This window comes from Stegodyphus dumicola, chromosome 2, assembly GCF_044657685.1.
Source record: "Stegodyphus dumicola isolate Sdum_Otavi_A_Nest chromosome 2, ASM4465768v1".
In the NCBI taxonomy this organism is placed as follows: Eukaryota; Metazoa; Arthropoda; class Arachnida; order Araneae; family Eresidae; genus Stegodyphus; species Stegodyphus dumicola.
This window is the reverse complement of record NC_140769.1, coordinates 147,636,829-147,650,521: the sequence shown is the minus strand read 5'-3', so window position 1 is coordinate 147,650,521 and position 13,693 is coordinate 147,636,829. Positions and strand designations below refer to the sequence as shown.

Here is a 13,693-nt window from a genome sequence, read left to right as displayed (position 1 = left end):
TAAACGTTAAATTTAAAAACTACGCAGAATTTTACTCTGCAAAACGACTTCATTCAAAAAAAAAATTTAAAATGTATTACATATAAAAAAATTACAATGAAATAAGCAATATCTCTTAATACAAATATTAATCTTTACATATAATAAAAGTGTGTGTGTTTGTGAGTATGGCAAAGCCTCGAGGGCTATCTGCCTAAGAGGAGGGATGCCTTCGTGGAGTACTTTCTAAGGGAAACTGGCTCGTATACACGTTACACATGGGGAAAACCACGAAAACTCCCATGCAGCCAGCCCGTTCGCGGGATTCGAACCTCGGACTGAACTACCACTGTTTAGCGACGTTACCGCTCGGCTGCTGGTGGGCACATATAATAAAAGAAAGAGTCTATGTGTGTGTGTCAGTATGTCTTTCGTTTGCATTGCGCTTAAGCTAATAAACCCACGGCTACGAAATTTAGTGCAAGAGCCAGTGGACCTCGAAGCGATTTTTTTGAAAGTCGAATTAGAATTTTTTTTATTTTATGTTTTGTGACGAAATCGCGTCATTTTGAGACATAGTGGGCTATAGGAAAGCAAGATTTTACTCTACACACTCCATTTTCACATCGTCATGAAACGTAGGCACTTAGCTATTTTACGAAAACTTAAAATAAATTTCGTGTTTCAATAAATCGATTAAATATTAATTTATTTTACAAAGGGAGCTTAGCGGCTTTTCAACGGGATTTTTTCTAGAAAAGTATATTTTTAAAAATGTACAGTTTATCTTTCTATGATTTTTGGACACGTTAAACTTTCATTCTTGCGACTGCTTTTACAAAAAGAATTTTTGGAAAAATGTATTTTTCCAAAAATTTTAAATTTTTTATTTATTTTGTATTTTAAAAAAAAAATTTAAATGAAGCTTCCGAGTACACTTCTCACACCTTTAAAAATGTGATTTTGGCAACAATTTTCCTTTCTTGTTGTTGATGAAATCGCATCATTTTGAATAGTTTCATTCTTTTAGAAATATGGGTTTGCCAACAATTTTTCATCCTATTTCTTAAGTCACTGTTTCTAAGAGATTGGCATATTTCATTGTCATTTTTTATATGTATAATACATTTTTATTGATTTCTTTTTGATAAAGTTCTTTTGCAGAGTAAAATTATGCGCGGAATTTTTTACTTTGAGTTTCTTTCATGTTATTTGTTTCCTTATTTCACTATTATTAAGATATTGAAAAGTTTTGCATGATTTTTTACTTCTTTGTACGAAGTAAAAAGGAAGTACTGTAATCGCGAAAAGTTTCAGGCAGCATATTTCAACGAAAATATCCATTTTGACCGCTATCGAATGCAATTTAACGATGTTTTTGCGTGATATCTGTACGTAAAGACAGAATAAAATACTCGTTTTCTCCAAAAAAAATTATAAATCTGCTTTAAAATTAATTCTGAAGAGAATTTTTCGTGGCGTCTGTACGAACGTATGTACGTACGTACGTATCTCGCATAACTCAAAAACGAGCACTCTCAGAACGTTGAAATTTAGTATATAGGACTACTGTAACATGTAGATATGCACCTCGTATTTTGGTTGCAATCGGCCGCGCCAAACGTGTATAAATATATTTATATATATATCCACTTTGTTACCCGGCTCAGTCATCTCAGTTTCTTTACTCTTATATGTTTGTAAATTGTACATTTTTTGCTTTAAAAATGATTGAATTATGTTGTTTTTATCTTCCGGTTAAGGTTTTTATGCCTTTAGAAAATCTGTATGCAATATTTTTAGAATTATCAACAATTTAAAGTTGTTTAAGTGCCGCTAAGCCTTTTCTTTATGGCGGCCGTTGATTGTTTACATTTCATACAGCAGACTAGTGGATTTGTTGCCAATCTTGAGAAACTAACTTAGCTTCGCAACAACAAAGATAACGCCTTCATTTATTATTGCCAATTAAATCATGCTTAATCCTTTCTGGAATTTTTTCGAGGAAATAAGTGTTTAAGATTTACTTCGTTATTTTTAATATAGATATTTTGAGTTTTTATGTATTTTTGCCTTCTCGCGAAGTGAGAACTGAATTAATTGAATGAGAAATACTCAATCGTCTGTAAAAAACTGTTTCTTTTTCGTTTTATTTGCTTAATTTCTTTTATACATCATTCTAGCTTTAGTATAGTATTTGAATAGAACATGTGGCAACGATTAGATAATTCTATTCTTTAAATGATATAAATTTTGTGCATTATGAGTTATAATATGAACGAAATATAATACTGTTAAGTGAATCTAGAGCCAGAGTGTCGCTATGGGAAACAAATACTAGAGTGAATTTTAAACAATGCATTTATTCTATTGTGGTTTATGCGCTGTCGGCGAAGTAGATTTAATTCAATCCAATAAGTTTAAATGAAATGCAAAAAAAAAAAAAAATGCGTATAATTTAATATTATTAATGCGTACAAGGAAGTCATGTGGTGTACACATCAGATTTTATTCTTCAACGGAAAGTTGGGTAATTTTTTTATTAGGATAATTAATATTTGTATTAAGGGATATAGCTTATTTCATTGTAATTTTTTCCTTTTGAAAATATAAGATAAAATATCATTAATTATACTTTGCTTTTCAGAATTTTTTGTTTTTTGTATTCTTTTAGGTTATTTATTGCTCATTTCACTGTCTTTAAGACATTTAAAAGTTTTGAGTGATTTTTTCAGGAAACAAAGTCCTGAACCTCCTTTATACCATTTGAGTTCTTAAGATTTTGCAAAAGAAAGTTGGTTAATTTATTTATTAGGATAATTAATATTTGTATTAAGGGATATTGCTTATTTCATTGTAATTTTGTTATACGTAATAACTTTTTTTATGAAGTTGTTCTGCAGAGTAAAATTCTAAGCAGTTTTTAAATTTAACTTTTGGGGTTCCCTTCAGCCATTTTTCCGGTACATTTAAAAGCCAGACGACGGCTGGCAGCGAAGCTGCTAGTTATCCTAATAAATAAATTAACCAACTTCCCGTTGCCTTCTCTCGACAAACGTCCAGTATCCAAGAGAAACATTCAATTTAAAAACTGCACAGAATGATCGCCATCACTTTTCCGAGTGGTAACAGTGTTGATTTTCAAAAGTCAGCATCCCAGTATACAATTGAATGAAAAACTGTTGCCAAAATCGCATTTCTAAAAGAATGAAACTTCAAAATGATGCGATAAAATCGAAAAGATAAAATTAAAAAAAATCTGATTCGACGTTTGAAAAAATCGCTTCGAGGTGCACTGGCTCTTGTCTAGATGCACCTACGTACCAAATATCGTAGCTCTGGGTCTATTAGCTGACGCGCAGCACGAACGAAAGACACACTTTTTAATTATATAAATTATTTTATTTATATTAGGTTATGTATAAAGAAATATATAAATAGGCTCTACAGGTTTTTACTAAAACTTATATATCGAGTGTTAACTATTCTTAACGGCGCAATTTTTCAAACCAAATGTTTAAACGTTCCATTTCGGTATAAAATTACATCTTTAATAGAATTGACCTACCACATAATGCACTACTTACCGTTTTTCGAGCAAAGGGTAGTTATTTTGCGACCGTCATCCAGAATAACTCTCAGCTCAACAGGGGATGGTGTGATGACAGTTTCGCCAGATACGCCCCACACTTGCTTATCTTCTAATTCAGGATCTTTCTCGCAGGATCTGGTATTTAGAATGATCAAACTTTACATAAAGAAAGCTAGCAAAGAATGCAACATAACCACATGTAGCGTCATTTTTTTTTTTTTTTTTTTTTTGTTTTTGTTTTGTTTGTTTGTTTTCTTGTTAGTCATTAAAATTTGTTATATGTGGAGTTAAAGCAACAAAAATAGCGTAATATTAAGTTTATTTTTGTAGCTTTGACTCCTCCAAGTATGATTGCTATTTCAACTCAAATTCCACTAAAATTGAATTGTTTTTGGGTTCAGAATTTTTAAGTATAAGAAGTAAATATAAATTGTTTAAGGCAGTAGCATGAAACTCCTATTGCTTGCGGGCGGAAAATTTTCTGAACAAAATAGAAAGTTTTTTTTTCTTGCTGCTGTTGTTGTTGTTGTCGTTACTCTTACTTGTCTGACAGTAACATCAGCCCAATCCCAGGAAATTCCTCGTGGAAAGGAGCGCAAGATACTCCTGTCGTCGGCAACAGCTATGAGCACCTTGCAGGTGATAGTGCGATGTAGCTCGGTTCCACCCTTAATTTTGATCGGGTGCACCCCAGGGGTGTCCGGTCTGAGGGTCTTCCACCCCTCTCTCATCCACCAAAACGCACGAGAGGACTTTCGGCTCACCACATATTTAGAGTGCCGTTATGCCGCACCAAAAATATACACTTACAAACATCCATGTATATATTTTGTATTAAATTATTTTATTTATATTAAATTATATAGATATATTATTTTATAATTATATATATAAAAATTTTATAAAAAATCGAATTAAAAAATTAGAAAAAATTTTTTTTAAACCCGTCCTACGCTATAGCTGCAGGATTGAAGTAGAATAAACTTAAAGCATCTAAATTAATTAGTAAATTGGAATAAAAGCAATAGAATTATCTCTGTAATTGAATTAGTTTTGATATTGTGTTAAACCTTTCATACACGGTTGCAATTATGTTATAGAGGAATTACCTTGCTTTAATTCCAGTATACTAATTAATTTAGATGCTTTTTATATATATAATTACAAAACAATTCTTTTTAAAACAAAACACAAACATACCTAGATTTTCGCGAATTAAGCTGCAGAAAAATTATCATTAAAGACATAAAAAAATCATTAAAGACATAAAGACATAAAAAAACATTAAAGACATTAAAAATCAGTAAAGACATAAAAAGACATCATTAAAGAAATAAAAATCACTGAAGTATATTGATTTTTCAATTTCTTTTTCAATCTTTTTCACTTCCGTTTCAGTTCTTTTAAAAACAAAAAAAAGAATTCTCCTGGAAGTATTGTAATCGCGAAAAGTTTCAGGCAACATATTTCAACGAAAATATCCCATTTTGACCTCTTTCAAATGCAATTTAACGATGTATTTCCGTGATATCTTTGTAAGGACAGAATAAAGCACTCTTTTCCTCCAAAAAAATTATAAAACTGCTTTAAAATGAATTCTGAAGAAAATTTTTCGTGGCGTCTGTACGAACGTATGTACGTACGTATCTCGCATAACTCAAAAACGAGTAGCCTCAGAACGTTGCAATTTTGTATATAGGACTGCTATAACATGTAGATGTGCACCTCGTATTTTGGTTGCAATCGGCCGCACCAAACGTATATAAATATATTTATATATATATCCACTCTGTTACCCGACTCAGTGATCTCGGTTTCTTTACTCTTATATGTTTGTAAATTGTACATTTTTTGCTTTAAAAATGATTGAATTATGTTGTTCTTATCTACCAGTTAAGGTTTTTATGCCTTTTGTAAATCTGTATTTAAATTATCAACAATATTAAAAATATTTTTAGAATATTATAGTAAATATTTTTAGAATTATCAACAATATTAAAGTTGTTTAAGTGCCGCTAAGCCTACTAATGTTTTTGATGGCGGCCATTGCTCTTGTTTACATTTAAAACAGCAGGATAGCGGATTTGTTGCCGATCTAGAGAAACTTAGCTTCACAACAACAAAGATAACGCCTTGATTTATTATTTAAATCATGCTTAATCCTTTCTGGAATTTTTTCGAGGAAATAAGCGTTTAAGATTTACTTCGTAATTTTTAATACAGATATTTTGAGTTTTTATGTATTTTTGCCTTGTCGCGAAGTGAAAACTGAATTAATTGAATGAGAAATACTCAATCGTCTGTGAAAAACTGTTTCTCTTTTGTTTTGTTTGCTTAATATCTTTTATACATCATTCTAGCTTTGTTATAGTATTTGAATAGAACATGTGGCAACGATTAGATAATTCTTTAAATGATATAAATTTTGTGCATTCTGAGTTATAATATGAACGAAATATAATACTGTTAAGTAAACCTAGCGCCAGAGTGTCGCTATGGTAAACAAAGTGAATTTTAAAGAATGCATTTACTCTATTGTGGTTTATGCGCTGTCGACGAAGTAGGTTTAATTCAATCTAATAAGTTTAAATGAAATGCAAGAAAAAATGCGTATAATTTAATATTCCGTACAAGGAAGTCATGTGGTGTACACATCAGATTTTTTAAGATTATTCTAAGTTTTCTAATTAGAATTTACTTTGTTTTTCCCTTGCTTTGGGGAAGGAACCAAAATTTTCGGGTGAACCATTATTAATTATAAATAAAATACATTGAAATTGGTCATCGGCTAATTCTGGATACAGAAAAGCAAGGATTTTTGTAGAAGAGAGATTTCAATTAATTTCAAAGTTCCTACCCCTGATGAAGTGACGTTGAGGTTGATTGAATTCGTCTTCTATTTTTGTTCATTTTTCATTAAATTTCATAACATTTTTTGAAGTGGGGTTTTGCTTGTTTGAAATGTTTTGGTTTTAACATTTTAAAATTCTTTGTTGCATTTATATGATTATTTGAAATTTATTTCAATTTATGGTTTTTGTGAAATATTAGTTCTAAATTTCTTACTTTATGTCTTTAATGATATATATATATATATATACTTTATATATTTATAAATATATATATTATATTATATTTCATTGTAATTTTATAATTCTTATAATGGGGAGTTTCAGTGTTCGAATGCCGGCGAGATTATCGCATGTTTTCCACTTCTCCAACTACAAAAAATGTAAACCCTAATGACTCTACATGCTTTATAATTCAGATTTCGAATAATTATAATCTAATTGAATAAGCCATTACGTAACTTACTTTTAACTTAAACGGGATAAAACATGAAAATAATTATCCTGCTATTAGTTAGAAAATTTTTATTTGAGGTACACATCAAAAATACACATATTTATGTATAAATAATTACTAACTTCTTTATTTCTTACTACAACATTCAGATACAACATCTCGCGGCTTTCGATTTGTAAAGTTTTCGAAGTTTGTAATTTTGAGAAAAGTCGCTTGAAACTATCTTCATCACGAATTGTAGTTGCTCATCGGGCTCTTGTTCTTAGATTTATCAGTTTTGAACAGCGGTGAAAAAACTGTTCTCATATAAATATTCTCTTAAACACAGCGAAATCAAAAAATAAAACGCAGCTTAAAAAAGGTTTCATACAGTAAACTTTTATTTAAAATGGATGTTATAACTGATACTGTAACGGATTGAATGGTTCGTAACGGATTCAATGGTTCGTGACGGATTGAATGCAAACAGAACTACTCGCACAGCTCTTCTCTGTATGACGGAGCATAATCAGTAGTTACCAATTCAAACTGCTAAAAACGTTAAACACAATGAAATGCAAAGCGCATCTGAAGAGCGAAGCTCGCACTGAGATCTCTCAGTGCAAACTAAAAACTGAGAACTGATCCTGTCTCCGGTGTTATATAGTTATTCCCTACCCACCGAGAAACTTCCAGTACCATCCATTTCTCAAAATTACTGGAAGGAACATACGGTTACAGTTACATAAAAAGGCCGAATACAATTATATAATTATATGGGCATTTAGGCCAATTACACTTATACAGGGATAAGACCAAAATTTCGCCCAATGGTCGCCACGTTTGGCGACTTTTGGCAATTTCTCGTCAAGTCAATTTAGCGTGATAGGCATGTACACTGCGCCCCCCCCAAAAAAAGGACAGTTCTGTATCTCCCGTTCTACTGGGCCGACTGACGATATTCAAATTGCGTTTTTCAGGTCTCGAAAGCGCGATTTAGAATATATATATTAGATTTATATATAGCCTTGTTCTAATACAGCTATTTTGACAAAAATGAAACTTTTTTCTGAATTGACATACCAGTTTTTTCCATATTCCGATTCTATAACTCAAATTATGCCTAGATATTAAATTTTGCAATTTTTGGTGTGAAATTTATGGAGAAATTTAAAAATTTATCTAGGGGCATTTTTGTCAGTTTCCGCTAGGAACTAACTTCTTAATATATGGCAACTTATTTTCCTTTTCCTTTTTACATTGTGCATGAGCGGATAAAAGTCACCCCATTCCTACTTTCAAATAATTTAAAAAAAGTGCTTAAACCCCATTCGGCGTTATTATCGCTCTCATTAAATATGGCAAATTTCAAAATGCTCCAATACGTAAATTCATGTATATCTTCAGAAATTTTGAATAAAAACGTCTAACTTTTGGCAGGTATGTTTAGAAATACATTTACTGTAAGATGATAGTAAAACTTTTATAGATTATAATACAAAATGTTTTTCGAAAAATTTATAAAAATTATTAAAAAATACAAATTAAAAAAATAAATCATAAAACATGGGCGAATTTTGTTTCGAATGAATCTAAATTTTGAATTTCGGAAGAAGGAATCAAATAAGTTTAATAAAAAAAAGGATATATTAAATAAATTTAGACCAAATTAAATTAATATGGAGGAGCTAAAATTTTTGAGAGCTAATTTTTTTAAAAACTACTCTTGCAATTTTTACAAACTTGGCTGTTTGGCTTCATTTGAATCGTAAAATCGAAATATGGAAAAATATTGGCATGTCATTCTAAAAAACATCCGATTTGGTGTCAAAATACCTATAGTAAAACAATGCTATATATATAACTAATACATATCCTAAGATGCGCTTTCGAGACATGAAAAACGCAAGTTGAATTTCCTCAATCGGCCCAGTAGAACTGTCCCATTTTTTTTCCCGCAGTGTACCATGGTATACTGCGCTTTTAAAATGCACTGCTAATTATTAGTTTCAAAATCGTTTTCTGAAAGTTATGATGTTTACAACTGATACACAATATTATAAATCCTATTATAAACAAAGTTTTTTTTTTTTTCCTAAAAATACCGGCTATTGAATTATAACGCCAATCTACAAATCGGAATTCTTATATATACATATATACATATATATATATATATGTGCCATATTCTAAAGAAATTCTGTTTATTTACCTGTCGTGCATTTTGTGCCACATCGTAATCTGGCAATGTGGGCATTCTATAGCTCGAAATTTATTCTCGTAAGGTGGACTTATCAATTCTGTAGTCTCTCTTTCCGTCCATTCACTTGAATATTCGGCATCCCCTCTGCAGAAGGGAAAAAATTAATATTTCTGAAATAATATTTGAAAAAAAAATGCGTTTATTAAAACCGAACACTTTATTCTCTTTTTAATATAATGTAATGCAAACAGCTTAGTCATAAGACAAGTAATTGCGCATCACTAAACTAAAGATAATAAAGATAACAATTAGACTAAGAAAAATTGTTGGGAGCAACAGGACTGGTGACGTTTCTTTACAAAATGGGTGTTGATAGGCGGATGAACAATTTATTGGAAAAATAAACACACACAAAAAAATAGTCCCTCAGGACTATCAAAATCTGAAGTTTTCAGAGTTTAAATTACTTCCAAAGGGGCGTTTTTTTAACGTTTTGTGTGTTACCTTTATTTATTAAATATCCTGTTCTTTGCACTTAAACCATATAATTCAGTTCAACAGGAATATCGCAAAATAATTTTAACTTGAGTCTATCTTTAGAATTTCCGATACACAGTCTTGCGCGCTGAAGATAAAAATATTTTTCCGGTACAACGATGCGATAGCTCGCTTTGAAATCCTATAGTTTAATAATCAAAAATTCTTTAAAGTTTTACGAAATATGAAATCGGTACTAAAACAAATTCCAAATTTGCAATTTGGGCTTCCAGAAGCCCATATTCACAGGGCGATTAAGTTATTAAAATCTGGATGGCTCTAGGTACCGTTGTTTTATCCCAAAGCGAAAAACATACATACATTTATGCAGATTCTTCATTATTTAATTTCTTTAAATATAACACAGGGCGATAATATTGGGTGGCAACAATTTGAAAAGTGATTCGCCGTTTATAGTTTTCAACGCAAAATGCCGCAACGAAATTAATAGTCCTTCAGGGCAAATTCTCCCTTTGGACTAATAATCTATATAAAGCTTAGCACAATCTTAAAAAGTATATTTTAAGTGATATTTTTAAAAAGAATACCTTAAATTATATTTTATGGAATATTTCAAAACGGATACTTTTAAATACTTAATAAAAATTCTTCCAAAAGATTCTTGATAGAAAAATTGCTTAGTTACTAAAGAATATCATCGCTTACTTGTATTCTTTAGCTGCAGCAATTATTTTCTCTTGTATTTCGCGTCCTTTTTTCAACTGTTCCACTGCAAAGCAAAAGAAGAAAGATCAGTATGTATGTATGCATGTATGTATATACAGGATATCCCATAAATTTGCACTCATTTAAAAAATATGAGATAAAATCAGCTAATTGATATATCCAAGGGTGGTTTGGTTGATCCAAGGTTGATTTTAATTATCGATAGCTGCATTGATATTGCTAAGTGAATTTAAATCCTTTAAATGACGATATGCAATTGGTAACGTAATATGGACGAAGTCGGATCATTAATGCCTTACACCAGGAATAATTTGGTTCAGGGACAAATTATGAGCCTTATATGGCTCGAATTAGGAGAAGAATTAGGAGCTAGTTCAAATACACTCAAACTCAAACCTGTTTTTGTGCGGTGGACAGTTTTGCCATATCGTGCGATTTTTCGCAAATTTGCGAGTGTTGAGAAACTTGTGCTACTAAAATTTTAGTATTTGCGATTTTGCGAAGTTTCTGCGAAATCTGTCATTTCCTTATGCTACTTTTCGCGACTTCAAAGATTTTTTTTTAATACGAGGTGTGACACAAAAAAAAAAAAAAAAAAAAAAAAAAAAAAAAAAAAAAAAAAAAAAAACAAGACTAAGTGTGTAGCTTGAAAACAAAGTGGAGTTGGCAACAACTGTTTTGGTGATGTCATGCCACATACTTCCTGTATCCATGCAGCCAGTTTCGACTTAACCGACCACGCCAGTGGGTAGTACTGCGTCATTGAGTGAACACGTGCAACTGAATTCTGCCAGAAAAATTAATGTGAAAAATCGAACAGTGAATCGACATCAAGTTTCTTGTGAAATTTAAAAAGTCAGCCACGAAAGAAACACTTCAAATGTTAACCGAGGCTTATGGAGACGAAACTTTGTCTCATGCACCATATGTTTGAATGGCATAAGCGGTTTTCAGGGGAAAGGGACAGTGTGGAAGATGATAAACGTATGAGCGCCCTCTTGGCCTCCTGGCACGTTCATCATGATTGAATGGGTTTTGGTGGTCAGACTGTTAATCAACTCTACTTCATTGAAGTTCTAAAAAGACTTCGTTAAAAAATTAGGAAAAAAAGACCACAGTTGTGGAGTGATGGATGGCTGTTGCACCAGGACAATGCACGCGGCCCTATCTATCAAACAATTTCTAACCAGCAAAAACATTACTGCGATGGGGCATCCTCCTCATTATCTTGATCAGGCACCATGCGACTTTATTTTATTTCCTAATGGTTTTAAAGGGAACCCACGTTATACCCCAGCTGAAGAGGTTCAGGCAAAAATAGAAAATATCCTGAAGGGTCTTCCAAAAACCTCGTTCCAGAACTGTTACCAGCCATGGCAGCACCGAATGCAGAAGTGTGTGAATACTGAAAAGAACTACTTTGAAGGTGATAATGTCATGGAGCACTGATTCTGTAAGTACAATTATTTATTGGACCAGTCTCGTTGTTTTTGTGTCACACCTTGTATATTGTAAAATGCTTTTATGTTAAAATAATGTATCAATTAAAAATAATTTATATTTAAAAAAACAGCTTAAATAGAAGTTGGCATCTGGCAATTTGATTTAAGTGTGGGCTTTCCTTTGCAAGGCTGCACAGTCGGATCATCCCCCCCCCCCAAGTTCTATGGTGATAATGAACCGAACCAAAGAACTTGCAGCTTTCTCGCCATATATTGGGTACCCAAACAGACAAAGAAATGAAATTCACATTCCTGATTATAATATTGCTAAGAACTAAGCAACGGAAATGAATTAAAAATCAAAGGAATGGCGTTTTTTTAAAGAAAGAACAAGGCTTTTTTAAGAAATCAGAATCTGGAACAGATCCACCATACGAAATGAAAAACTCACTGAAAAGCATTTCTTAATTAAATGGTTGACAATTAAGGCGAAAAAAGTCAATGAATCAAAAAAATTAACTTCCAACTCAAAAAAATTAGTACAAAAGCGCTAGCAATCTAAACGTGAGGAATCCCTTAAAAATGGATATCCGAAAATTAATTTAAAAATGGAAACCTAAATTAAATGAGAATTAATTAAAAATACATGGCTATTTAAATAATTGGGAATGAGCAGTATAGTTTTAAAATTTTCGTTAAACCTAAGCTACGTAATTAAAAAGACTAACAATCGAGCACAGTTACTTTGTGATGACCTCAGAGGGCATGTGAGCATGCGTAACTATCACGTCACAAAAATCACGTGGTCTCTGACGTCTTTTGTCATTTTTGCAACTTTTTCAATCTTTCTATGCTACTTTAGTTGAAAATTTTCTGGCAACACCGCCGGTGGATAGGGACTGCATTAAAAAAAATCGCGCAAAACTTCACGAGTAGCTATCAAAAAATAGTTTTCGCAACACAATGCGGTGAATAGGGATGACATAAAAAAGTCTCACGTAGAAAATACTGGAATTGCTTTTTTAAACGAAATCAAGACACGAGGGTCGGCAGCAACTTGGAATCTCGCCAAACCTTTTAGAATCTGATTTAGAAAATACAAATGCGGGCATTTTTAAATATTTTATATACATACGTACTTATTTTACACATACAATACTTTTCAAAGCGTATAACCATTACCCTTCTTAGTCTGACAATATGCGAACTTCTTTGTCGTAAAAGTGGTTCAAAATCGCTTTCGTCACTTGAAGATACCATTGTTCTTCTAGAGCAGGGTTTCTTAAACTTTTTTCAGTCGCGACCACCAGGACCCCATCACATTTACAAAAATGTTGTGGGACCACATAAGTATTTCACAAATCCGACACACGCGTGAGTGAAGCTGTCAATTTTTTCATTTGTACTGTAATATACTATTGAGGTTTTAGGTCATTAACTTTAATGTCTAATGTTGTCTAATGGTCATTAACTTTAATGTTAAGACATACAACAATGTGAAAATTTTAAATAATAGACGAAATGACAGCGTCACGTGCAAAGCAAAGAAAATGAACGTTAAGGCTAGCGTGCCTTCGAGTTGTAGTAGTTCTGCACTCTGGGACGGTATTCCAGAGGTCCGTGGTTCGATTCCCGGCGCAGGCGATTGCTCATTTTTCATCTTGCCTGCTTCCAAAAAAAAGCCTAATGTCTATACAGTGGCGCCCGAACTAAAAGGGTGTTCGATGATGGTTCTCCACACCCAGGATTTGGCGACTGGGTCCACTAAAAACCCCAGTCGCCCTTTAAAAAGGGGAGTGTATAAGGTATTTCTCCCACTTTCTTAGCGTGCCTTCGTGGTGTAGTGGTTCTGCACGCTGGTCCGGTATACCAGAGATCCGTGGTTCGATTCCCGGCGAAGACATTGTTAATGTTTCATCCTTCTTGCTTCTAAATAACCTAATGTCTTTACACGTTTATATTGTAAAA

At 32.3% G+C, this 13,693-nt stretch overlaps 1 protein-coding gene across 2 annotated transcripts in view; it reads right to left on the bottom strand.

Annotated features, from left to right (window-relative positions):
• Positions 1-13,693, bottom strand: part of LOC118193940 (uncharacterized) — a 173,229-nt gene that overhangs the window by 44,025 nt on the left and 115,511 nt on the right. For both annotated transcript variants that reach the window (XM_085811226.1, XM_085811227.1), the window contains 3 exons: positions 10,263-10,326; positions 9,069-9,203; positions 3,567-3,706 (listed from right to left, as the gene is read on the bottom strand). In XM_085811226.1, coding sequence (XP_085667352.1) covers positions 3,567-3,706; positions 9,069-9,203; positions 10,263-10,326 — 339 coding nt within the window. The remainder of the gene's footprint in view (positions 1-3,566; positions 3,707-9,068; positions 9,204-10,262; positions 10,327-13,693) is intronic.